This window comes from Thunnus albacares, chromosome 7, assembly GCF_914725855.1.
Source record: "Thunnus albacares chromosome 7, fThuAlb1.1, whole genome shotgun sequence".
Classification (NCBI taxonomy): Eukaryota; Metazoa; Chordata; class Actinopteri; order Scombriformes; family Scombridae; genus Thunnus; species Thunnus albacares.
The window spans coordinates 21,880,604-21,906,989 of record NC_058112.1 but is presented as its reverse complement, the minus strand read 5'-3'; the positions used below and the strand labels follow the sequence as shown (position 1 = coordinate 21,906,989).

At 42.4% G+C, this 26,386-nt stretch overlaps 1 protein-coding gene across 1 annotated transcript in view; it reads right to left on the bottom strand.

Annotated features, from left to right (window-relative positions):
* reln (reelin) overlaps positions 1–26,386 on the bottom strand; it is a 107,264-nt gene that overhangs the window by 28,832 nt on the left and 52,046 nt on the right. Inside the window, exons 4-19 of the mRNA XM_044357227.1 lie at positions 19,996–20,066; positions 12,435–12,467; positions 12,222–12,300; positions 11,901–11,997; positions 10,240–10,291; positions 8,904–9,012; positions 8,247–8,487; positions 7,871–8,016; positions 5,678–5,829; positions 5,383–5,498; positions 4,416–4,624; positions 3,233–3,361; positions 3,017–3,126; positions 2,746–2,812; positions 2,199–2,432; positions 714–875 (exon numbers count right to left, since the gene is read on the bottom strand). Of these exons, the coding sequence (XP_044213162.1) occupies positions 714–875; positions 2,199–2,432; positions 2,746–2,812; positions 3,017–3,126; positions 3,233–3,361; positions 4,416–4,624; positions 5,383–5,498; positions 5,678–5,829; positions 7,871–8,016; positions 8,247–8,487; positions 8,904–9,012; positions 10,240–10,291; positions 11,901–11,997; positions 12,222–12,300; positions 12,435–12,467; positions 19,996–20,066 (2,007 nt within the window). The remainder of the gene's footprint in view (positions 1–713; positions 876–2,198; positions 2,433–2,745; positions 2,813–3,016; positions 3,127–3,232; positions 3,362–4,415; positions 4,625–5,382; positions 5,499–5,677; positions 5,830–7,870; positions 8,017–8,246; positions 8,488–8,903; positions 9,013–10,239; positions 10,292–11,900; positions 11,998–12,221; positions 12,301–12,434; positions 12,468–19,995; positions 20,067–26,386) is intronic.

Sequence of the window (26,386 nt, the reverse complement as noted above, 5' to 3'; positions counted from 1 at the left end):
GGCATGATGGAAAGTTTGCTTGATGTAAGTAGAGCATGTGTCGTGGTCTCAACCGCACAAATGTCAGAATAGTGAGAAAGAGGTAGGAATAGTCTCCATAATGCCAAGCAGTTCATCTGGAATTAATCACACAGGCTAACTAAACTGTGACTCAGGCTCTGACTTGGATCTAAACCTCATATGATCACTGTCTGCTGTCTGTATATAATGTACACTTGGATGATTTTAAAATAGATTCTGACACAGTGCAGATGGTCAGTACTACTAAGATGTATAAATACAATATCACATCACATTTTTGTTTCATATTGCCAACCATGTTAGCCAAAAAAAGACCATTTATCTCTTTATTAACATTGATTTGTGCATTATTTTGTTTTTGTACAAACAGACATGTTGATGCAGCTACAACCTGTACTTGCTCCTTTGCACTAGATAGTTGTGTAGACCATGTCCCTGACTCACTGCCTCCTGGTGACCTTCCTAGTGCTGATGAAGAGCTCTGAGACCAGGCCTGCGCAGTTGGACTCTAGTCCACTTTGTCTTCATTACACACATAGATGGCACTAATTGACTCAATGGGTCCCAGTAGCTTATACCTCTAGCACACCATTAGGGGTGCAAATGTGTGTGTTAATGCAGTCTTAGTGTCTCTGTGGAATCATGGAATCACAAGCATGCACACACACACACGTGCTAAACACAGGAGGTACCTCGGCTCATGGAAGCCTTGGTAAGCATAGTGTTGCAGCAAGGTCCAGGTGATGCCATTGTCTGAGGAGTAATGCAGCAGGACGCCCTCTCCTGGCTGGTCTGGGGCAGGACATGAGCTCAGGGTGCTACGGCTACCCAGTCGAAGAGTAAACTGTAGGTATCTGGAGGGAATGAAAGTCATAATATGAAAGAAATTGAAAGCAAGAAAGAGTACGGTCAATTGGAGTGAGAAGGGGAGCAGCAGATGGAACAGACAGAGTATAAAAAAGGAACACACACATAGAAATAGAGAAAAGGGCAGGTTGACAAATGAGAAGATGGAAAAGTAAGGTGATCAAGTGTGTTCGGAAAGGAAAAGGTGAGAGAGAAAGGCATAAGAGGGTAGATAAACAGACAGTCATGCAGAGCAGAGAGGTAGGAGGGAGGTGGCAGAATGATGGATGAGATGATTAAATGAATGAGGACAAAATTAGATGAGAGGAGGTGGATGCAAAAAAGAGTAAGAGAGAGAGAGTGAATGAGAGCCAGAGTTCATATTCATGTATTCATGTTTATTGTAAACAGTCATGTAGCATGACTTTCCGTCTTGTTATGGGTTCATCTATGTTTGGACACACAAATTATTATCTATACTAATGTAATATTTATTATAATTTCCATCATCTGTCTCAGGCTGCCAGTCACCCCCCCCACCCCCCCAGCTCTCTCTGTCCTTGGCTGAGCTGTGCTTTCATTAGCAGTGCAGTTTCCCCTTTCAGGCAGCTGTTCACTCAATCAGCCAGGAAACTGGCATTAAATATGGCCATCAGGTGGCACACTGAGAGCCGCAACAGGCATAATCAATCTAACACAGATGCCATATCTAACTTCATCGTTGCCTCTCTATCTTTCTCTCTCACATTTTTATCCTCTCTTTTCATCTCTCCTCTCATCTGCAGTCCGCCCCATGATCACAATCCATCTCCGAGCATTGGAACACAGAGTATGAGGGAAAGAGGGATTGACAAAGGAGGAGAGTGGATAGCTGACTGGCTGGAACATTTGCAGTATCAATCAGAAGTAAAGACACCTGAAGAAGACAAGCCGAAGTCTAGCTGAGAAATCTACAGATAGCACAATCAGCAGAATTGTTTTTGAGCTGAACAGGTGCATGTCCAGTACCAGTCAAAAGTTTGGACAAACTTTCTCATTTAAGTGAATGGGAGAGTGTGTCCAAACTTTTGACTGGTATTGTAAACTTTTGACTAGTACTATATATATTTCGATAAGAACATAAACATGCAATCCCTTATGTCTATGCTCTCTCTCTTATGTCTGTATGTGTGTCATGTATATCAAACAAGTTTTTATTTTACTTGTAGGTAATGATGAGCTAGACTGCAAGTAGAGGACTTCAAGCCCTTGTGTTGACATCCATTCACTCTCCTGAAATTTCCTTTGGAACTAAAGTATCTGATTCTGTTCTTTATCAGTTCTACCATTACCTGGCCTGGGAGCTGTCCAGTGGAGCTGTTACCAAGTGTCTCCTGCTGTCCCTGTTGAAGACCAGGGCCTTGCCGCTGGCCAGCACCCCACAGCCAAAGCTGACCTCAGCCCCACGAAGTGAGGAGAAGCTGTGGTAGGAGGAGAGGCGTGGACTAGAGAAACCCTCTGACAGGAAAGCTGGGAAGGTCTGGGAGGCGAGCTCGCAGGCTGGACCACTGAAGCCTGGGTCACATCTGTGAGATGGAGAGGAGAGAAGAGAAGAGAAGAGGAGAGGAGAGGAGAGGAGAGGAGAGGAGAGGAGAAGAGAGGAGAGGAGAGGAGAGGAGAGGAGAGGAGAGGAGAGGAGAAACATTACAAAGAGTAAAGGATATAAATGAGAAAAAGAAGACAGAGATAATGAAAATCCATTAATAAATCATAGCCATAATACAATTTGATTAATTTTGAATGGTGATTGGTGCTGCAAGGCATTAGGTGGATAATGAGCAGACTCATTTTGAAGTAGAGACATCGGATTTATTTGGTTTAATAAAAGCAAGTCCTTACTTGCAGCCTGTGCGAGAACAATGTCCTCTCCCAGAGCAGAAACGAAGACAGGCTGGACCAATATACACTGAAGAAAGACACATGCATGGAAATTAGCATTAATAAAAATGTTTATCTTATATTTTCTTCTTAGAAAATACAACTAAAATATTGTAGGTTGGGACCTGAAAAGATGAGACTTTAGAGCTACTTTTGGTGGTTTCAATAAGACAAGGGAAACAATGGCTTTTCATGAGAGTGTACCATGTGACCTGTATATTATAGTTCTAACCATTGTCTATGGCCCACATGTTACTCGTTCCAGTGCCGGACTGTTCCCAGCGGAACCGTGTGGTCTCTGTCAGGGCAGCATTGGGCAGAGGGATAGAGATTCTCGTCCATCTGGATAGACACAAGACAATCTGTTAATACAAACTTCAAGTACATTAATAGTGATTGATATATACAGTCACACATACAGTATATAGAGGTGCAGAGTCATTCCTACCCGCTGTAGTTGTCAGAGGAGTAGATGGTGCTGTGAGGTAGGTGGGGTCCTGCACAGAGCTCTGGCAGACATTCAGTGTGGAGCAGAGACCAGGAACGGCCCTGGTTGGTGGAAAACTCCAGACTGACGCTAATGAAAAAAGAACAGAGAACATCTTATCTCAACATCTTAGCAGCATAATTTGATTTTCAACCACAAGTAGTGTAAAGTCACTGAACTGCTGTGAACTTATTAAGTAAAAAAAGAGTAATGTCCTCTGAGACTCTACTGTCCCTTTACCCCCTCTACTCGAGTTATTAAAACTGATCTTTGCAAATTCATGCAGAAATAATGTTGTAATGATCTTTAAACACTCCTTGAATTCAAATTTCTTATTCTTAGAAGCCAACTGAGTCCAGCTTCCTCTAGATGTTTCTGTTTAGTAGCATTATAGCATTGTGCCCAGCAGTGCCGGGATGAGTTTTGAAGTGAGGGTCATCCAGCTTTGGATGACATAATAGTCATGATCGGACAGACGCTCTTTCAGCCATAACTCTCAACTTATAAATGGTCACAGAGTTTAGTAATTAATGTTACACAAGCTTGCACTGCAATGTGTCTCAAGACTAAGACATGAGACGCTACTTTAGCTTAAAAGAAAGTTGGAAAAGAGGCTATGATGAGCCCTGCTGACCTGACATCTTAACGGGCAGAATATCGACCAGTCTGATGTGTGTAGAAGTGTGCGTGGTTATTCTGCAGAAGACTGGTATCGTTTTCAGCCGATTTAATGAAGGTAAACACAGTGAAAGGCTTCTCAACATATCAGTCCTGCTGCCTGATTATGATTGGATTTAAAGGTCCAACATGTTAGAGTAGGCTTAGACATTATTGCTATGACCATAATACCTGGCTTAGACGTTACCATTTTACCAGAACACCTGAAAGTGGGGGGACAAAAAGTCTTGCTGTCCCCCCTATTCCAGCACCAGTGATTGTGCCCTTGAGCTTGGATTGGCCAATTCCTGTGTACACCAGTTACCATTCTTGACAGCAAAACAATTGAGTGAATCTAGGGTGTCTCACTTGGGGTGTGGGGGGGGGTCCCCTTTGTTCCAGCCCTATTTTATGAATTCGACTAAAAAAAAGTGACCATATCTTCACATAAAAGCACTGTCTAACCTAGTTTTAAAATGTGTCGCACCTGTTGGCAGGCTGGTAGGATCCACAGCCTAGGTTGATGGAGAACTGAGCAACATGTGTGTGGGTGCCAGGTAGTACAGGAAGCAGCTGCATGAAGTCTACAGCCCATACATGACGGTTGGCACCCCCATGTGACTGCTGCTCCAGGCAGAACTGGGTGACTGGTGTTTGTAGCTCAGTGGGCAGTGCTACTGATACCACCGCAGGAGTCTGATAGAGGAGAGATGGAGGAGGAGGAGTGAATAGATCAGAGCAGAAGGAATAAAGCTATACAACAATCAAGCCTAGGTCAAAAAGAAAAAAGATTGTAGTGGTCCAGTAGTTAAGTACGTGTACATTAGAAACTCAATGATAGAGAATCTTCAAACGAACCTCTGGTGGTGGTGTATGTAGTAAAAAAGACACAGGACTTCAGAGTCAAACACTCAAAAAAATCAGTAACCTAAACGTGCTGCCATCTCTGTCCCTTTGAAAGTTTCCCTGACAGGATAGTTAGACAACGGCCTAAAAAACCCTGTGATGGTATTATTGGAAAAATAGTGATATGCAGTACAAATGGGACAAGTCCACAAACAAATAGGAGGGAAGTCACAAATGTCACATGGCCCACAAACTGACAGGAAATGCGTAATGCATAAATATGACTTTGAATGTATTTTTGTGGTGAAACTATTTACATTTGTAAAACCTATATAATTTTATGTGGAATTAAAACGTGTTTACAAAGTTATGCATGTTCGCAAATTGCTCTGTATTTTTATGGATACGACTTAACACAACACAAATACGAAAAATACATGTTTGTGGATAGTGAAACATTTGTGGATTGTCTTCTGTGGGTTACAACTATTAAAGTCCAATAAAAACTTCCATAATGAAGTATGAACTAAATATAGTTTAATTAATAATAGGATTTTGAGAAAGAATACATCTTATTTTGTGTATGTGGACATGCTGCTGTATCTCACCCTGTAAGAAGAGTACGGAAGAGTGTCCAGTACGACACGCTCCCTCCTGCCTTCAGACCTTCCAAACAGAACTACATCATTCTCATGGGACTCTCCTGGATCACAGTCACCACCACCTGCACAAAAGCACATTTCTCATTACTATTTAATAGACAAAAATATTATCAAAATCAAAAAATTGCAAGTTACAAGTTCATATACTGTACACAGCAATGTATTATGTAAAGCTACTGTTGCTTAGTTTTTGCTTAACCTGAATAAAAGACAAAGTATGATGGATGGAGGATTTCCATACCCATGGTAAAGTAGAAGCGGAGGTTTCCATAAGATGTGGTGTCGATGTAGGGTGTGCACACTCTCCTCCGGCCCTCCTTCTCAAACACTAGCGCTGAGCCCGACTCAATCTCTCCACACTGCGTCCCATAGACAGCTCCTTCTATGTCCCAGCTGGATAGAAAAGTCACAGACAAGGTGGGCTGGTTTAGTAACCACAAACACCATAAACACAAAAATGTATTTAAATAAAAATGCTTTATTTTCATATTGGAAAAAAGGAAATACCTGAAATTTATGAGGCAGTATTTCAACAACATTCATAACTTTAAAAACATCACATTCAAGGATTAATTCCAGATGATGCATTTTAAAATTTAGTTAGCTCATATTATTTATAATTAGATGGTTTATAGCCTGAAAACAGTTTACAAGAACAATTAATTATTGAGAGAAAGTTTAGTTTAAAGTAATATTTGCTTCATCAATCAAATAGTAGAGAAAATATAAGAGTTAACTCTATTTGTGAGTTTGAAGCAGCAAGTCACATTAGCTAAATCTTAAGCCCAAATCAGCACTTCGATGTAACAGGATACAGCCACATAAATAACACTCATGTTTATAGATTTCTTCTTTTACACAGCATCTCCTGGAGTATTACTGAAGTCAGGAAACAGTTGCCATAATTTACAAACACACAATGCCAGGAATACAGCATAAATCACCTGGAAGAGGACATACACATGGAAAAGACACACATATGCAGACATATATTTCTGCGCAGTGGAGAGAGGATCCTCATTAGCACTGACAGAAGTTAACTCAGTGTGTCAGCCCCTCTCCTGTGTTTCTCTACCCCTCGCTGTTTCCCGTTGTCTCCCTTTCACTTTCCCCCTTCTCCTCTCTATATTCTGTCATGAGGTGTGTAGGTTGGTGTTTCTGTCACAGCCAGTGTTGGGTTATATGACACCTAGTGAAGTGTACCATTACCACAAAAATTCTCCCTGCCTACCTCAACACATGTGTCAGCCCATGATGCCTGATGGGTGCGATCTAGCATGCGGTGCAGCATGTTGGTGCACCGCAGGAAGGTGTGAGGGAGCGGGGCGGCTGTAGAAACACACTTCTGTTTCAGGTCCTTGTCATTAATGGAAAGCCATACTGACAGACCTGGTGCATGAGGCCTGTCAATTACTCCCTGACAGTAACACAATCTATCATCGCTTTCCTTTTATCTCTCTACCTCTTGCAGTGCTTCTGACAGTGTTTCCCTCCTTTCTGCTGTCCAGTGTGGGTGTGTTTGGGTGTGTTTGTGTGTGTATGTGTTTCACTCTGAACAGATGGACTGCTGTCTTTGTAGCAGTCAGAGGCATGGCATTCACCTGCGTCAGCCCCCAAGCTTGACTTGAACTTGTGCAACACGCTGCATGTCGCATCGCTTGACATATGACAAGTGACAGGTGTCAAAGCAAGTGCATGAATACACACATAGAGCAACACCAGAGCACTGATATTGTATCAAAATCTCTTTTGTTAACTCTTTCTTTCCCAGCTAATATGTAGCAATTTGCTGAGACCAACTTTGCCACCCTCACTGATCCTGCAATCATCAGCGATAACGTTGTCTCAAGTTATTACGGTGTAAGATTCTTATTTTTTAAATCATTTTCTCCTTTATTTGAGAAAACGAGGGGTGAGAGAGAGGGGTATGACATGCAACAAAGGCCCCTGTCTGAAATCTCACCAGGGACGCTGTAATTATATGGTATGTACCTTAACCATTCAGCTACCGGGTGCCAAGATCCTTCTGATTACTTTTAAATCCCCTATGATTTTGCTCTGTAATATATTTTGGATCCTTAGCACACAAAAGACCATTGCCTCAGGTCTGGCAACCAAATTCTGTTTTCCCTGTGTGCGCTCAAGAAAAGAGGAATTAAGCTTTTACTATTTTAGTTTTATCACTGTGGAACAAAATACCCCTCAGTATCAGAGTCAGTGCCACATTTTAAAAAGCTTTTTAAAAAGCTGGAAATCTATATAGATTGACATTTTAATACTGTAGTACTCCTTTCCCTGCAGTTGTTTCATTGTATTTTATGGTATTGTGTTTTTATGTGCACTTGTGAAGCACTTTGTTACTTGAGATAAATGCAGATAAAATAATTAAGTAAAGGGGGGTGGGAGACTAAATGAGACCATAATATTGACTTACTTCGAGGGTGGGCTCTCAAAGTCCTCCTCCCAGTAGCTTCTTCCCTCCTCTCGGTGCAGGTCGATGTCTCTAGTAGAGGCAAAGCTGTGGCCAACTCCCTCGCCACCATGGAAATACAGGGCATTGCCCTCAGACTGACAGGCATGCTGACCAATAAGTAAACAGGTGTTAATACGTACAACCAGTAACACTTTTCCAAAGCAGTGATTAAAGAAAATATCTTGAGAACTGAAATTTTTGTCACAAGGAAATGTTCTCCTCCAGCTCTATAGTTGAAAGCACAACATTTTTACAACCATAAGGCTTTGGCCTTTTGTTAATGGAACCCATGTGTAGTATGGAGTTCATTTAAATGTCTGTTGGTTTATTAGTGTACCTTGACAGTAGCTCCAGGGAAGAAGAGCCAGTTGGCAGTGTCTGGAGGGTCCAAGTTATCCTCCATGAGGGGAGCTCTGTGGGCAGCATTGACCAGCAGGATATTGTCCAGCCCCCAGCAGGACTCATAGCCCTCAGGGCCTTGGGGAGCCTCCTGAGACCAGCGGAGGCGAACGCTGTCAGCCCTGGAGGGCAGTGGCATGGGGAGCAGGTGGACCATGGTGCTGCTGTTGGTAGGGGCTCTAGAGGAGCACATACAAAATGAGGATTTTGGTTAATGTGCGTAGTGACTATAACATGTAATTGCTCTTATGCTGCATGCCCTTATGATAGCAGGTTTAAGAATGAGTCCAAGTGATATAATAGTTGATCGAGTTGATTTCTGTGTTTATACATAAGCATAACATGCAGTTACTATAAATGTTCATTACAAGACAACGTCATTAAATTATTCCTCGGTTTGAGAGCTGACAAAACAGAGAGAGACAGGGATAGAGGGATGAGAAAGAGGGGGATCACAGAAACACAAACAGGAGAGGAATGACAAATTGAGAGGGGGAGGTGTGAACGAGGGAAAAAGAGAGGGCGGGTGTTCATAACAGATGGAAGGGCTGTGGGATGGATGAGGAAGAAGGAAGAAGAGGAGATGGAGAGAAACCTGATCTTCTCCAGTGTGATCCAGTCATCGGAGGTGTTGGCATTACCACTTAGGCTGTATGACACAGTGATGCTGGGGTCTGAGTAACTGAACCGACAGGAGCCTGAGCCTGGGGAATATAAACACGCACAGAGGACAAACATATATGACAGTTATACACAATCCTGTTGAGGGAACAGCTAAAGAAAGTGTAATGTAGTTTCCTTTTTCATCAATTGAATTCCATCAGATGGGCAATGATCTGCTCCGCTCTGCTTTCCCTGAAGGGCGGCCAGGCAAAGCATGGTGGTTTCTTCTGACTGATTGTTCCAAATTCCCCCATTTAGCCAAGTGGAAAATTATGTCTAAATGGTGTCATGGTGGAACTAAGTGATCAGCAGCTTAACAAGGCCGAGAAAAGTCAGGAAGCCGCAGGGAGGGGTTGAGTAGGGGTGACAAGAGAAGAAGTGCTGATGTATGACCAAAACTCTGAGACCAGCTACAGCTAGCAATAGTGCATACGTGTGTATGCGCATGCCCATTTTATTGTGTATTTGTGTGCAATCCAACTTAGTGTGCCTTTAAAATGTGAGTTTGTCTGGGTGCTATGGGAACTGATGGGATCAAAGGTTGCTAATGGAGGAAGCAGGCTAACCCCCACTGTACGTCCCACCTTTCCTCTCCCCTCCCCTGATCCCTCACCACCTGAGGGTGTGCCGTGTCCATGTCTTGTCAGTCTTGACAATGTCCTGCCATGTTGCTCCATCCCCACTGAATACGTGCATTAACCTGCCGCCACTTCAATCCGCTGCTCTACTAAACTGTTCCATACACAACACTACTTTAACACAAACTCAAATTAACGAACCAAACAAAACAAGAAAGGGGAAAAGAGAGAGAAAGAGAAATACTGCGAGCGGCGGGGGGGTTGGGGGTTTATCGCTACAGTATGTTTCCTCCCAGTCGTGCTCCCATGAGAAGTGGCGGATGCATGTAATGGACATGAAAAATACAACACCTCTAAAAACTCTGCCATGGCCTTCTGGGTGTCTTTCCAGAATACTGTAAAAGATTCATTACTGTGATAGGAGAGGCAGAGCAGAGAGAGTGAGAGAGAGAAAAAAGACACACAGAGATATACTGTATACCAGTTGGCTTACTGACATCTAATAGGCCAAAAGATGCCTGTTTCCTGAAGATAGACAAGATGTACTATTGTCCTGGCTGGCTAAGACTGTTGCACGCAGGTTCTGCAATATTTAAACAAGGTTAAAAAGCTCTCACGCATAAGCTTGTTGTACAAAATGTGTCGTAATGTAGTTATTGTTCTCAATGCGTGTGGAGATTCAATACTCACCCAGGGCAAACTGGAGGACAGAAGCTGTGCTGGTGTTGAGAGATATGGTGGTCTGGGGTAGACAGAGACAGGGCAGTTTAGGACATCACGAGTAAATAATCAAATTTTGTTGAAGTTTCAAATTATATCTCCTGATAAATGAGAAGAAAGCAGCTCCAAAATGTTCCAAAAGAGTATCAAAGAAGGATTGTTTTACTGCTGTCTTCTGGTTAAAGGTTTCAAGTCTGTTGCAGCTGTAACCACATCTAACAGTGATGTCAAAGTATAACCTTTGTTAAGTTACTCTCTAAAAGGCAAGTTGGTGGGGCATTTCTACTTGTTTATTATCAGTAGAGTAATATATACAGTAAGTATATAAATGGGTTATGAGTTATGTTTTTAATGTGTGTGTGTGTGTGTTTGACAGAGAGTGAGAGAAGCTGAGATACCTGTGTGTGCATAAATATGTGTGCTCTCATTGTCGGTGTTGTCGTATTTGTGACTATTCGTGTGTAAATGTTTCTGTGTTTCTGGATGTGCATGCTTGTTGCACTTGAAAGAACAGCTGCCAGGCAGCCGCATCAAACATTTGGAACAGTGACAGACAAAGCAAATGCTTATCAGAGAAGTAAATAGAATCACGAGGCACTAAACACGTTTCTGCTGCTGACTGGCTTTCATCTCTTACAGCAGAGTAAGCGGTTTCAAATCAACTTTAGTAAGATAGAAACAGGGCATGTAAAGGTTTGATAAGCAATTATGAGCCTGTGAATGCCTGCATGCTGTGTGTATGACTGTGAACGTATCTGTATTTATCCATAACAGTCAGGCAGTGTCCCTATATTAGTGTACTTTACTTAAAAATGATCATGGTCTCAGTCCTGTGTGTTCCTTCTTGTTTTATTTTAATTTCTAAATATAACATTTTGCATGCTGTTCATAAACTACACTGCAGCACCCCTAGTAGTTAGTTTTGGTTAAAATTGCTGAAGCCAAAACAGCAATATTTTTAGTCGAAGTTGGCAGGCAGATGACTGAAAGAAAGCTTTTATGTAGACGTTGAAAAGATATTTCGTAACCTGTTGACACTGGCGCAAACAAATCATGAGTCACATAAAATTGCTTGTACAAGAAGTGCTACCAATTATTCTATTTCTCAACTTCTGAAGCGGAGAATAGTCAGTGTGCTTGTTGTTTTTACCACAAACATGGGTGAAATAATAAAATGTTACTTAATATTGGCTTCATGTTTGCTTTTGGTTTGTTTATAGTATTACCACTGATTCGGTAATATTTGGACGTATTTAGTCATGCCATGTCATCGCCGTGCAAAAACACAAAATGCATGTGTGATTTTTCACCAGTGATTTGTCTGAACTTACTTTGGCTGACAAGATTTCACTATAAATGGAACAAATAATAGAACATTTCAAAATGTGATACTTTTATTCAGTTTTCGCCATGGCGGCAACTACACCGGGCCAGGCAAATCACCTCAGACATCACCTCCTTTGCTAGAATGGCTAAAAGTGGAAAAGTTTGTGTAGCTTAACTCTTTCTTATTATGCTGTAATTTACTGTAGTTACAGTTGTGGTTACTGAGTGGTTGGTTTGGGTGTAATGTATGGTCAATGGGCTGTAAAGTGTACAGCGGTTACAGTGCGGTCAAACATGACAGTTACCAGTTCTCGCTCTCCAAAGGGCTCACAGAAAGTGACCGCTCTGCCATGTATCAGTACACCACACTGCTCTCCCACCTCACAGTTACTGCACTCAGACCTGAGAGAGGAGATGAGAGGAGGACAGAAGAGAGGAGAAAAGAGGAGAGGAGAGGAGAGGAGAAGAGAGGAGAGGAGAGGAGAGGAGAGGAGAGGAGAAGAGAAGAGAAGAGAAGAGACGAGACTGAGTTATAATAAAGATGACTATCTCATTAGAGTGCACTGAAGATGTGGACAGTGATTGCACCTCAAGATTACAAATGGATTCATAACCTTTTCACCTACCAGATGCTGGGGTCCAGCTCTCCTTGCAGGTTGGAGTCAAAGTCGTCACGTAGCACAGCATGTTTACCATGGAGCTCCACTACACACAAACACACACCATTTGCTCACAGTTAGACACAATGTGTATAATACCTGGTCTTTTCATGTCGTAACTACCAGAGCAATTATAAGATTATAAGACAGGAAAAACAATTTCATGAAATGCAGACTCACCAAGACTAGGTCTCAGTGGGGACTCAGTTGGAGCTGAAGCAGACAGACAAGAACAGAGTAAATATCCTGAGTAAAGTATTGACAAAATCTTGAACAAACACGTATAGTCTATGTCAAACAGTAGACAAGTATTTAAAAATCCATTCATCCTCATTGTCATCCGTTGTGTACTATAAGCAGGTTGAAACAGAAACATAAGGATTTATGCAAATACTGTTTGACTCAAGCATTAAGGCTGCACGTCACTGCTGATGTATCTATAAAAAGTTATGATCATAATTACAAACAGGGTGTTAATTTTCATGAGAAGATCAAGAGCTGAAATGCATGCATGAACCTTAATGTTAATATGTAGACAAAAGTAAATGTTCAGACTACATAGCCTTCTCAAATGTGTGCAGGTTTTCATTGTGAATGGCATTCTCAAGTTTATATTAGTCAGTAACTGCTAGTATATGGGCTCATTCTTAAATCATCTGTGAGTGAAACAAACTTTCTCTGTGTCCTGGCCGGCCACGGCTGCAGTCTCCTGGCTGCTGATGTTAATTCTTTTCGGTAATGAAAGGCCGGGCGGCCATGATTAACGGTTCAATGCCAATTAACCGCCATCCTCCCCAGAGGCGCCTGTGTGCTGTAATCTGTGGCCACTGCCTAGCTAACACACTCAACCATCAATCTCTCCCAGGGGATACACACCTCTGAGGGGGGGGGGGGGGGGGGGGGGAATGTTAAGACGTAATGAATCAAACATGGGTTAAAAAACAAAACAAAGCAAAACACTGTCCTGCCTCTTTAACTGAATCACTGAGAATACTTTGTAGAATACAGTCTGCATCCACATTTTAGCAAAATGCTGTTAAGTATAGATGTGACCTTTGTGCTAGAAAAGATGGAGGTGGTACGTATTGGGCTTTAAGACTTAATAGATCAAACTGATGAATTCTTGATAGATTAGTTTGGAAGAAAGTACATTTTATTAGCTGGTGCACAAGGGAAAATGTGACAGGAAAGGTGTGACAAATTACAGCATCTGACTGATTCTTTATAATAAACGCAGACTTGAACTAAAGCTACCCTGCGGTATATTTCAGATTCAGACATTGAGAACATTAAGTAAAATGCAGTTTGTCATTTGTTTAACATTTCCAAAGTTTATATTGTGTGCATACATGTATATTTTTAAGGGGCACTGTGCGTTTTCATTCAATAGCAACAGTGTAGAAATGACAGGAAACAAGGGGAGAGAAAGATGGGGACATGGCGACATGCAACAAAGGTCTGCAGCTGAAGTGGCCTCTTATGTGGCCAGTAGGCTACTTGGGAATGCCCATGTTAGGGAAATTTAAGTTTAACCTTATTTCATGATCAGTCCCTGTTGAGTGTCACAGTGGCATTGACCTCAGTGAACATGTCACCCTTCAATCCCTTTGAGCCTCTTTACTCTGCTCTGGTAGGTGGGATGTTTTAAGGCAGCCTTACTCCAGACAGAAGAGAAGGATAATCTGCCACCTTATTCTCCATCCAGGATGAGCCAGCCCACCTGATAAGACACACTAAGATAAAACAGTGAGGACTCATTCCAAAGTTTAACTCTGCTACTTAAGACTTTCTTTCAAACCTTACAGCAGTTCTGAAATGTCCTCTGAGAGAGGGGCTTACATTTTAGAAAGCCCACCTAAAACTCCTCATAAACAACAGAACCTGAATCAAGAGAGGAGGGATTATCAAAAAAAGGTTTCTTACTATCCTAATGGCTCTGCAAATATCCTTATTTTCAGCTCAAGCTTTACTTTCGTTAGCTGCCCTAATTTCTCCCCATTGCATCCGAATGCCGGGCTCTTAGAAATGGATTTACTATTCATAGAGTGGTGGTAAAGTTTCATGCTGACTGTAAAAGTTGGAGTCTTAGTGACCTGTCAAACAGAGCTGGGCGGTTCAGTGGCTGCGACTGTTGCTGCTGCTCTGGTGGGCCCTGACGCTCAGCCCCACGGCTGGAGCTCGGGCTCGACGATGAAGTCCATTAAAGGCAGATCAAAGGGCCGTCTTCCCTCCCTCTCTGTCTCTCTTGCTCTCCCCTTCCTCCCCCTCTAATCCTACAATGTCTGCTGATTCAAAACATGTTTAGAAGAGTTATCAATCCCAGGATGTACAACTCTCTCATATTTTGTGTGCCTCATTAAGATTCTCATTGAATTGTAATAAAAATTGAATATATAGTTGTGTGCTCAGTTTACATGAGCATGTGTTCAGCTTATATATTCAACCTGAAAAGAGCATGTACTAAAACTCGATTCCTGGTAATCCACCCTCTCAAACTGACACACAGTAATAAATGCTTGGTTGATATTCTGCTCTCTACAGTCTTTTCCTGTCTCTCTCTTAAACAAACCCTTCTAAATCGCTTTCGGTCTTTCTAGTGAGGCCATTTGGCTGGAGAAAGGCCCAGAAGATTTTTTTTTTTTTTTTTTTTTTTTTTTTGGGTGGATAATCCCTTCAATCTTCCAAAAAGGCCTCATTTACAGTTTTCTTTCTCCATGCTTCATCACGCTCTCCTGCTGTCTCTCTCACTTTTCTTCTATCACAATCTTTCCCTCACGCACACCCCTCCATCCGCACCCATTCTGTCTCTCTCTGCCTAACCCTCTGCGCATTGGGAGCAGACAGTGGTGCTCATTTCACTTGGATTAATCCCCTCTCACTTTCTTAAAGACTTCAATTACTGCCTCCTCTATTAGCGGCTCATCTCTGCTAATGCCTGTATCTCCCTGGCCAGGGCTTATACTCGCATGCATGCAGGGGGACACACACACACAGACACACACACACACACACAAACACGCACACACAATCATGCACATACACACAGACAGCTTTGCTTTCCACAGTTGACCCAACCCTTGCTGCTATTTCTTTGCCATGCACAAGCACGCATATACACATATATAAACAGGAGCAACAAAAAAAGAGGGTCTTCTCAATAAACTACACTAGGACTAAAATCGGATGGGTGCTGATGAGCAGGGTTGGGGTGATACGAGGGGGAACTAAATGAGCATAAGCTTTGGCAGACTCAGACATCTTGGCACAAAGAGAGCAGGGCACAAGTCATGTTAAATCTTCTCCCCCTCTTCTCGCTCTAATCTCCTCTCTCTCCTCTTTTTCTCCCCACTCTGTAAACTGCACCCACTCTTCCAATCTCCCTTGTTTTCCCCTCGTTTGCTCTTTTTCCCTTCGTCTGACTCACATCCTTGACGACATGAACCGCGTTTGAAGTCGAGTTGCTCTAACTGGCGGTTGCAGTTACTGACTCACCAGGACGCAGGATGCTGTTGTTTTTCTTTCTAGGATGAATGAAAAGAGATGGTTCTCCAAGGTCAGATTGCAGCCACTTCACTTCACTCAGCGAAAAGCAGGGCCTTTGTGTGGGCTTCAATTGGCATCATTACAATAATCATAGGTGAGTGGAGAAGAGGCCAGCCAAGAACTAATACTTGCTACAATTTTCCAATTTCCGTGTCCTTTTCTTGCTGTGTTTTAAGGTATAGGTGGAATCCAAGGTAAAGACGAGATCATTTTCTTCACAATAGTGAGAATTAAGGAGTCTAGCCTCAAAATATAAGCATTGGCTTATTTAGTATGCAGTGTTAGGCTGTCTGCATTCATCTCTTTGGCAAACATTTCCTGGCTGTCAGTGTGTTAGAGATTGAGGACAACAAAACACACATATTATTCCACAATAATGTCACTCCTTGCTTGCAAAAGTTTAGTAGAGTATTTAAGGTAATTCCAACAAAAGAAATCACAGAGGCCAAATAGTAAAAGAGGAAAAGTCCAAATGGTAGAAGAAAAGAAAAGACGACTGGGGAGAAAGAAAGGAAAAAAGGAGAATAGAGGAGACAGTCAAGATACTAGACGGGTGGGGTCTCAAGGTTCCTTGCTGGTGAGCGATGAGAAATGGCAAGCAAGCCGGCGTTCAGCCAGGCATGCAGGCTTGTTGGCAGACTGGGTGGGTGGCGAGGAGGTGGGAGTGGGGAGGCCACCCGTCCCTCCTCTGTTGCACTGTGATCAGACGTCCCTCAGGGAGCAGTGGCCTCTTTGAGTTATATGTCCCTTTAATAATCCATCTGGGGTGCAGTGCACTCAGCCAGGCCCATAAAGACCTGATTTATTTCCTTGCTGGAAATGAGAGGACCTGATGATGCTGGGCAGAAAGCAGGGACTGCTGGCCCTGCTGTCAGGAGATAGAGCTGATGGACGGCCTGCAGCACTGTTCAACACCCACAACCACTCCACCCTTTAGCACAGAGCATCCTTGCCTGGCCCACCTTGTCCCCCGCCATGGCTCCTCTCATCTGGGCTTAATAAGTCTTTTAGTGGTCGATCAGTAGGTGAGGAAATGTGCTTCTGTTTCATACTACTGCCTGTCTGTTCTTATACTTGTAGTCATTTAAAACTGCGGTGATAATTTGCATTTTGCTGCATCATGCTTTAAAGCATCTCTAGGAGCCTGTCCAAACAATTTGGCCATGCGCTGATTGGTGCCATGAACTACCCCGTTCTGATGCGTATTTCATTTGGTTCCAGCAGTATTTGTCAGACTCCCATAAGTTTTGTCTTCCGATTCCACAACTAACAACAAAATATGGGTATTTTTCTGTGCTGGCTGTTGGATAAGTTAATGGGAGAATATTAGGTGTAGATCAAAGCAAAATGGAAAGGAGGTTTGAGGGATGAACTGGAGGTGAAAGGAAGGGATGGGGACATCCCTGGGCATCCCCCAACACTGCTAGACAGATTATTTTACACACATGTACACACACAAATCCAGCCTCTGCTTATGTCTCAGCAGGCTTTTAGGGGCACTAGAGTGGAAACGGTAAAACAAACACCTGCCTCCATGAACGTGTAGGGAGGCTTTCTATTACTGAGAAGCAAAGTGCTGCATGTCAGGTGCTCCACAGCGAGTTAAAGGCTTATACCTCTCCTCTTCCTTCTTTATCCTTAAATCTCTTATTTACATTAGAATTTATTTGAATTATCTCTGTCTCTCTCCATCTCTTTATAATTATAAGCTCAAATTCACGCTCCAATGTTACCTTCTTTTTCTAGCTCCCTGGCTAATCTGCCCATTTGTTCTTAAAGTCCTCACCCTGGCTGATCACCCTTGATTGCCTTCTTATTTAAGCAGCTTGCCCTCTGTTTCTCTCCCTCCCTCCATCCCTTCCTTTCTCTTTTCCTCCTTCCCTCCCTCCTCTCCTCCATGGATCATAACCCTGCTTTAGATAGCTTTCATTTCTCCAGCTCTTCAAAGCTTGAGTCTTAAGCATATGAACTTCTGAAGTGGCTTGAGCTGGCCTCGTATCTTTTATTCCACTTTGAATGCTAATGCCTAGATTTGAAGTAACTTTGCTCGGAGCAGCTTGCACTCTCTTTGCCACTCTGCAGCTGAATTTGGGATAGTAGCCCATTTGATCCTGCCAGAGGGGAATAGTCTACAGGCCTCTGCTTCACCCGCTGGTAAGTCTGACTTTGTAGAAGGAACTAAGACAATAAGAGTGATTTATGTATATTTTTTTCAACTTTCGTAGTTGTTTCTGATTTGTTTTCTGCATTATCATACTTCTTTACAAAGTAATACAGTTTTGGCTGCTTCACAGCACAATTTGTTTAATGTCAAAGTAGTCCTTTAGTTTTATTTTTATGTCAAGAGTTAGGGTTAGGGTTAGGGTTAGGGTTAGGGTTAGGGACATAGCCTTGCACGTTCTAGTTTCATGATTTTTTTTTTCAAATCTGCACAGCTCTGATGAGGTTGCAAGTCTTGGTTTGGAAAGAGGAAAAGGAACTGACTATGGTGAGTTAGATCAGTGGAGCAGAGAGGAACAATGCCTATCTCTGTTTGGACAATCCACAAGAGACTAGAAATGATCAGACCCATTTCGATTTGTGTTCCCTCCTTTCTCTCATCTCATCTCCTCGGTCTCTTTTCGCCTTCTGTTGCTCACGACATGTTCATTTCTCATTTGTGATTCAGATTTCCTGGCGTAATTCAGCAACAGACAGAGTGAATGCATTAATGGCCATCAAAGGAATTTGCCTACAAAAAGGTCGGCCACCTGCTCACAGCTGCTTTTTTACCACTTTTCTATTTTTAAAATGATGCTTAATCACCCTGTTATCTATGCCTAACACTCAAATCACCTGCAACTTATGACCTTCTAGTTTTTCATTAACAATATCTCTTCATTCCTCAATCTCCCTTCTTCTATCCTCCCATCTCTCCTCCACCATTGAGACAGAAACTGTCATTACAGATACCAGTAATTCATAGCCCTACATTCATCAGCTGTCTATCCTATGTATCTCATATCAGTGTCACCACTGTTTATCTCACCTCACCTCCCTCCATACCTCTCATACCTGTACATGTTCTCTGCAGATTACATTTTTTATATTACTTCGCCAATAGTTTCTCTGTCTGCTCCCATTCACCACTTGTCTCCTCCAAGGCCTTGTAAGGTCTAAATCTCTGCTTTCCAGCTTGTCTGCTGAGAGTAGTTGTGCATTAGTGTGATACTGCAGGGCCTTGGCAATGAACAACTAAGTGACTGTTGTTGGCTGCAGATATTTCATTTGCAGAGGGAGAAGACTGGGGCAGTGTGTCAGCGGTGGTGAGAGGATGATCTCTCGGGCAAGGAGACAGAAGAGAGGAGCCTTGTCGCTCTCTCTGTCACTCTTCCAGGCCTGACTGAGGGCTCTGTGCCCCATCTTTTCCAAGTGGCATGGAGCCATGAAGTTGAGCACGCTACAATCATCAGTAGTGTCTCCCAATGACCTACTGGGGGGACACACTTGTAATGAAGAGTCCTCAATGACTGAGCACAGATTTTCTTATACTGGCCAAGTATATATTTGAAAGATTAAATGCTGTTGTTTTCCACCTAAAACAGTTAGCGTAAACACTCCAGCATCACTTAGTGGACTTCTCAACTTTCAGCATTTAAGTAAAATTTGATCTACAAGGAGGGGTTTTTAAGTGAGGAGGAGGCTTCTTTCCTGTAAACAAGCAATTATACACACTCAGCATGCAGAGTGGGACCGCACTGTCTTTCAATAGCTACTTAAGGCTGTCACAGAAAGTGGATGTAAGAAGTGTCGGCCATAAAGCGTAAATCTCCGGCAGAGAGAGAGGGTAAAAAAAGCTGAGTTTAGCATAAGCTGAAATTAAGCTGGCAATATAGGACATCCAAATATCTCGGGCTCTAGCTGCATCATTAGGCAGAACGAGAGCCAGGAAGTGCTGCAATGCCACTGTCATGAAGAAGATAGCATACCAATCATATTGTGTCATCCATATTCCAACAGTGTGTGAATATGATGGACAGTAATGGTAAGGAAGTGAGAAGGGGGTACAGTATGTATATGTGTTGGTGCACATGTGTGCCTGAGCACATATATATCTGTGAATGTATGGATATATCTGCATGCAAGTGCAGTATATGCATGCATTATGCAGGTGTCATAGAAGGGGAGGATGGGTATATGTGTTAGCCCTGTTACTCACCTCCTTGCTCACAGAGCTGCTGGGCCAGAGCATCTTTGAAAATGATCTGTCCTCGATGTGTTGCTGTGGCTCTGAGAGATAGACAGAGAATACAGGAGAGGGCATTAACACAAAAAACACCATGGAGAAAGTTAATTGGTCTGTCCTTAATATAGGAGGATCAATCATGCACAGATGGCACCAGTTCCCACGAAACCAGAATATGTTCAAGCATGCTACATACTATAAAAGATGTCATTTTATAAAGTTAAATATATTACTTTGAGGTAAAAACAATTAGAAATACCATTCTTACAAAACAAGTTTACCCTGTGACTGACACAAATTACACAAAAGAGCAACAGTGCACCAGGCCAACTACACACGCCCAGCCCTCACTCTCATCTCACAGGGTAAGTCAGTAACTGGTGATCAGAGTTAAAGGTCTCTTTTTGTTTGTTACTCTGACTGCATTCTCTGACTATTACTAATTTTCATTACTAATTTCATTATCAAAGAGCAGTGTATTTATTATATTTCAACATTTGTAGTCATATAGTCTAAATTTGACTGTAGGAGATTAAATATCTCCCCATACTCTCAGTTCCCTGCACCATCATACTACATTCTTGCCTATTAGTGTAAAACTGACTGTATGTTGCATGCTGTATGTATGGAATGCAATATCTTACTTCTTCTGGTGGACATGAAATGCATTATTCATTTGAAAATGGAGAGATCTTTCAAAATCTGCAAGGGGGAAATGGCTCAGAGTGCAGTGGGATCTTTTACACAGACACTGAGACGTGCTCTACTGCACCGTAGCCAAGCAGAAAGAGATCCAATCTCATTTGCAGTAGCAGAAAGTTAAAGGATAAAGATGTTGCTCTTCAGTGCAGAACAGCACTTGAGTACAATATAGTGATATACAGTATGTCCTTCAAAGTTCAAATGACAAGTTCTGGTATTTTTCTCCGAACAATAATAAAAGTACAGCAGTTTTTTTAATGTTAGGGTAGAAAAACAGTGATAGAATAAATAATGAAGGACAGACACATAAACGCCAATAACTCAGACAGATAGGGGGAATGGGGGGGGGGGGGGGGGGTGGGGGGGGGGGGGGGGGGGGGGGGGGGGGGGGGGGACTGAGATGGAAAGATTCCTGGGATTGGAACAAGCTGCAATTTTCAGATAGTCCTTGACATTAGTTATTGGAAAAAAACTGTAAAATTTTAGAGCCCTTTGTAGCTCTTTCTACTCAGTGGCAGCAGCAAAATGGGCTGTGTAGTGGCCCCTTGAAGGGAAGTTCTGTGCAAGAAGAGACAACACTACACTTAAAATGGCAAGTAAAAGCTGAATTACACCACTTCAACAGTATACACAATACACAGAGAAAACAACTGGAGTGGGATCAAAGACATAAAGGGGATAAAGATCACAGCCATGATGTGTTTCCTCACTGACTCACTGATTGCAGCTTCACTGCTTGTCAATTAAGCAGAGTAGAGAAGTTAAGAGTCTTGTCTTAACTGTCTGGCACTCAGACAACATTTTAATGTTGTAATTTGGCTTTGGTATTAATAATGAACATCAACTGTGGCTTGTAAATCTAAGTAACTTCACGATAAGACACACACTGCCACCCACATACAGTGAGAAAGTTCCTTCAACAGACTCTTGTGGGCCTTTTTTCTTGGTCTCTGTCATGTAAGGACACACTTGTGATCCTCACGTTGTTGTTTCAGTGCTCAGGGTATTCCCAGGATCCAGAGACATTACACAACATTTCTATTATCTAAGTGAAACTAATGAAGTAGAGCTCTGAGTGACCTCACCGTGATTTCAAATTCAATATATGTCAGTTTCTATATAAGCTATCCAGACAATTTTCTGTGGGCAGTGCCGCACCCGGTCAGCAGAGAGGAGAGGAGAGGATTAAAAATAAGCAAAATTTTATGGGGTGTGCACAGTGTGGTGGGTGCCTGAGTCAGTGAGGCTGACATCCATTTTATAAACTCTCTGACTCTCCTGCTTCTTGATTCGTTTGTCCTTCTGTACGATCTCATGTGGATTTTGCCTCGCACCTTGCACCCAAAATCTACCCCACCCTTGTCCCACCGTGCAGACTCAGGCCTTTTATGGGTGCCAAGGCATTTACACGTTCATCTCAGCTCATGAATAATGAATAGGCCCCTCATTCATTAGTAAAGAGCTCTTGTGCCTGTGCAGAGCTGGGGAGAAAACACACTTAATTACACTCATATTTCAGAATTGGGTGAAAACTAATTTGAGTTTGGTATTTATGAATAAAAGATGATGCGTAACGAACAGCGGGTGGGGATGTAGGAACAAGGTCCTTAAATATTTACTAAACAGAGTCTCTGCTCAGTTCACTAAACAGATTCTGTTAAGTACCAGGGAACAGGGGACTCTATCAGAAAGCACATTTGACCTCACACACGTCTATAAACACACCAAGCCAGGTAGAAGAAAAATACCATGCAAAGCTAACTACAAACTGAAAGCTGAGAAGTATTTTTTGAGGGAACGCTTTTTCAAATGCAATTATGCAGATGTCTATTTGAAAATGTCAAAAGCTCTTGTCTTTTCTTAATGGTGTTGTTTTCTTTCCCTCCAATAAATACAAAAGCATCTTCTCAACTAATGGAAGAAAATATATATTCAGTAAAAAAAAAGAGCTTTTCCTTCAATAGTGTGTGTGTGTATATGGTGTGCAGTGGTCTGACGATGTGTGACTTAATAACGTGTATGTCATTAAAACAGCAGCCAAGAGAGGGCATTTAGTCTGAGCCGAAGAGTGTGTGATCTGCGCAGCGCGACGCCAGCGTCTGTCCTGCCGTTACACTCCAGCGGCTCCTCAGCGTGTGTCTCTCATTACCGCCTCCACTTTGGGAGCCACACACACACACACACACACATGCACACACACACACACACAACGGCACAGATACACACAAAACATTTATTGAACATCTAAATGTTAATTTGACTTTCTCTGAGGGTAGGGGGCTGGAGGGGGGGGAGCAATTAAGGGCCTAAACGTGTTGGTGTTTTTCTTTTTTCTCCTCTCCCTCCTCAAACAAGGGATCATTCATCTTATGAAAATAAGTGTCATCCTCTCCCCTCTCATTAGAGTGGAGGAGCAAATCTGAGAGATAGGAAGGGGAGACGGGAAAAAGAGGGAACGAGAAATATGAAGAAAAAGGGAAGGGCCACTAGAAGGATTGAGAGAGAAATTGATAAATGGAGGGGGAAGGGAGAGGAGGAGGGTTGGGATTTGGTCAGGAGGAAATAGAGATAGAGGTTAGATGGCCTTGTCTTTTCGAAGCCCACAATCTTCTGTCATTTATCAAGGCATGCAAGTAAAAACAGGGATCCAGTCCACCCACACACACATGCACGCACACACACACTCACACACACACACACACACTCCAAGCCATATATGAGCTTTAACATGTATGCAGATGGACAGGCTGTCACTCAAAGAGCTCCCAAAAGGGCCGGGAGTGGGTAATTACCAAGCATGTCTTCCATGTTAGATTACATGTTGCTGTCGGCCATAAGTATCCCCCAGGAGCCAGTTTGACAGCTCCCTGCTAACCACACGCACACACACACACACACACACACACACATACACACACACAGTATGTGGCCCACTGACAGCTGATTTACCCTAAAGCCATATACATGCAGTTAAATATAGCTACTGCTACTTAAAAACAGGAACATACAATGAATACTGACCACACAAACTAACTCTTGTAACTGTTCTTGGCAGTAAAAAGGTCCGTATACACATCTGGATAAAAAAAACATTCTCTCTTGAATGAAACTATTACATCTGAGATTGGAGAACACACACACGTTGCTTCACTCCTCTTCCCTCGTTAGACGACTCTCCCATCCCATCCTCCTCAAATCCCAATTAAAAGCTCATTTTCTCTCCCAGCTCACTAGGTCTGTTGGTAATCATGATTAATATGAGGAGTGTCAGTGGGGTGCAGTTCTAGTCGCCAGCACTGATTTGGTGCATTTGGACCTAGCCCTTAAAATAATACACCCTAATTGGTTGATTTATCTTCCATGTTGAGGACCAGCTGTGGTTATGGCACCGCAATCAGGGACAACGTGAAAAAAGAACAGAGAGGCAGGAAGACAGAGAAAGACAGGACAATTAGTGAGGCAGATAGAGAGGAAAAGTGAGAATGTGCTGCTTCAGTTATTTCTAGGAAATCACTGATCAAGAGGTGATGAAATATGAAGTCGGTCTTCTTGATTCAAACCCAGCCATGATGCTTTCATACCCATTACGGAAAGTGAAGGTGTGATTGGCTTCGTGGAATCACATTACTCCCCCCTCTCCTTTCCCTCTGCCCCTAAATTAATTAATTGAAAAAGACTCTTGGAGAACATGCAAATTTAATGAAGCTCCACAGAGGAGGGATTTGGGAGTTGTTTGGCAAATTACCTGCTTGTTAACACACGGTCATAGAGAGTTACGGCTCTGAATACAGCCAGAAGAAGCAGAGTTACTGCTCAGTATACAGCCAGAAGAAGAGCAATTGACCTTGACTACTGTTAGCGAGTAATAATTAGAGGGATTAGGAAAACAACAGTATTTAGGAGTAAATATGTGAGGAAGAAAAAAATAGAGCTAAGTCTTAAAAAGCAGTTGATTTTCTGGCTCAGGCAAATACATGCACTGATAAGAATTTCTTTTTGGCTTTAAAATTAAAGCTAGTGTAAAAAAAATAAATAAATAAATGTGTGAAAAACAACCTCTAAAAAACCTTTATTTCCCTTTCTCACTTTCTCAGTGCGGGTCGGATTAGGACAAGAGGGGAGAGGATAGAGAATCTACGCTATTTACTCGGAGTCAACAACGGAGATATGAATCCCTGCAACAAGTCATGTCTGTTATTTATCTTTTCAGTCAGAATGGAGCACATTTGCAGGAACAGACAGCGCAGAATGTGGACCAATCATTTCACACAAAACACATCTGGAGCGCACCCCCTCTCCCCTGAGCATGGTTCATTTTGCTGCATTTAAAATGAAGTTCTTTTCTTTTTTTTCAATCTCCATGCTCTATTTCATCTAGAATTTATAAGTCCCAGCAGGTGGGACACTGACCCCCTGATGAGTCTGTGTGATGTCGGGGCAGCACAGACGTGATGTGGACAATTTGTGGCAGTATTGATCAGAGCACTGATGTGTAATATTCATGCATCTGTGTGTACACATGTGTGTCTCTGTGTACACAGGTGTATGTATATAATTACTGGGGTCATGGATCATCCCTTGGGAAATAAGACAATATCATGGATGCAGAGACCTTTAGGCTAAACAGCAACAGGAGGATCTGTTGCGAAGCTAAGGGAATGGGTTTGCCTCTAAAAGTTGATGATTTACTGTTAAATTCTGAAAAAAAAAACGTACACGTTTTAAAAGTTGAAGAGAGGTTAAACGTTTAAAGTATGAGAGATATAAGAGTTGCTGTCTTATATGTGAATGTGTGATATATGAAAATTGGAATTATATGGGCGGACTGTGTCAGATTTGCAGCTCTGGTCGGTTTGTGGTGGGGAAAAAAAGTGGATCGGATTTATGTGCTCTCATCTCTCACATCTCTCCCTCATATATCTATATCTACAATGCCAAAATGTGATTACCTTGAACCAATCATTCATATTCCTTGGCGCAATGTCCACAGTGAGTCAGTCACACAGCGACAAACCAGTGTGGAGCATTAATAACGAGGGGAGCTCATTAACCAGCTATTTTATGTTAAAACAGACCGAAAGATTGACTTGAATAATAGGAAATCAATGGAAAAGACGAATACTAGGAGAAATTAGGTGTTGGGTGAGATAGGTCATCTGTCAGCCTGATGTCTGAACTCTGACCTTTGACCTCTGATTAATATAACAAGCTGTCTATCATCCTGGTGGACTGGATGAGCTTAAGGACACATTATTGTCATTAAATGGAAAGGTCAACCCCAAAAAATAATTGATCACTTGATTTTGTGATAAAGATGCCATGTGACCAATAAGGACATATGAAATTAAGGCTTTTGTGGGGGTATAAATATTTACCAACATTCAGGGCCCTGAATGAGCTCTAGCATGTGAATTCTGAATTTTTAGCAGTGACCCTGAAGTGATTGCTGCCTCCTAGTCATTGTTATTAATGCACATGGAGTCAAGTTGCCTGAGAGCTAGTCCCTTTCTACAAAAGCAGCAAACCCAGGCTACGTTCACAGGCAGCAGGACTGCAGTCAACCACGTACTATACAGTAAATAATAATGTGCCTTTCACAAACTTCACGGAGACCTGCCTGCTTTGAACAGATGGCAGTACCAACAACACAACAACATCCGGC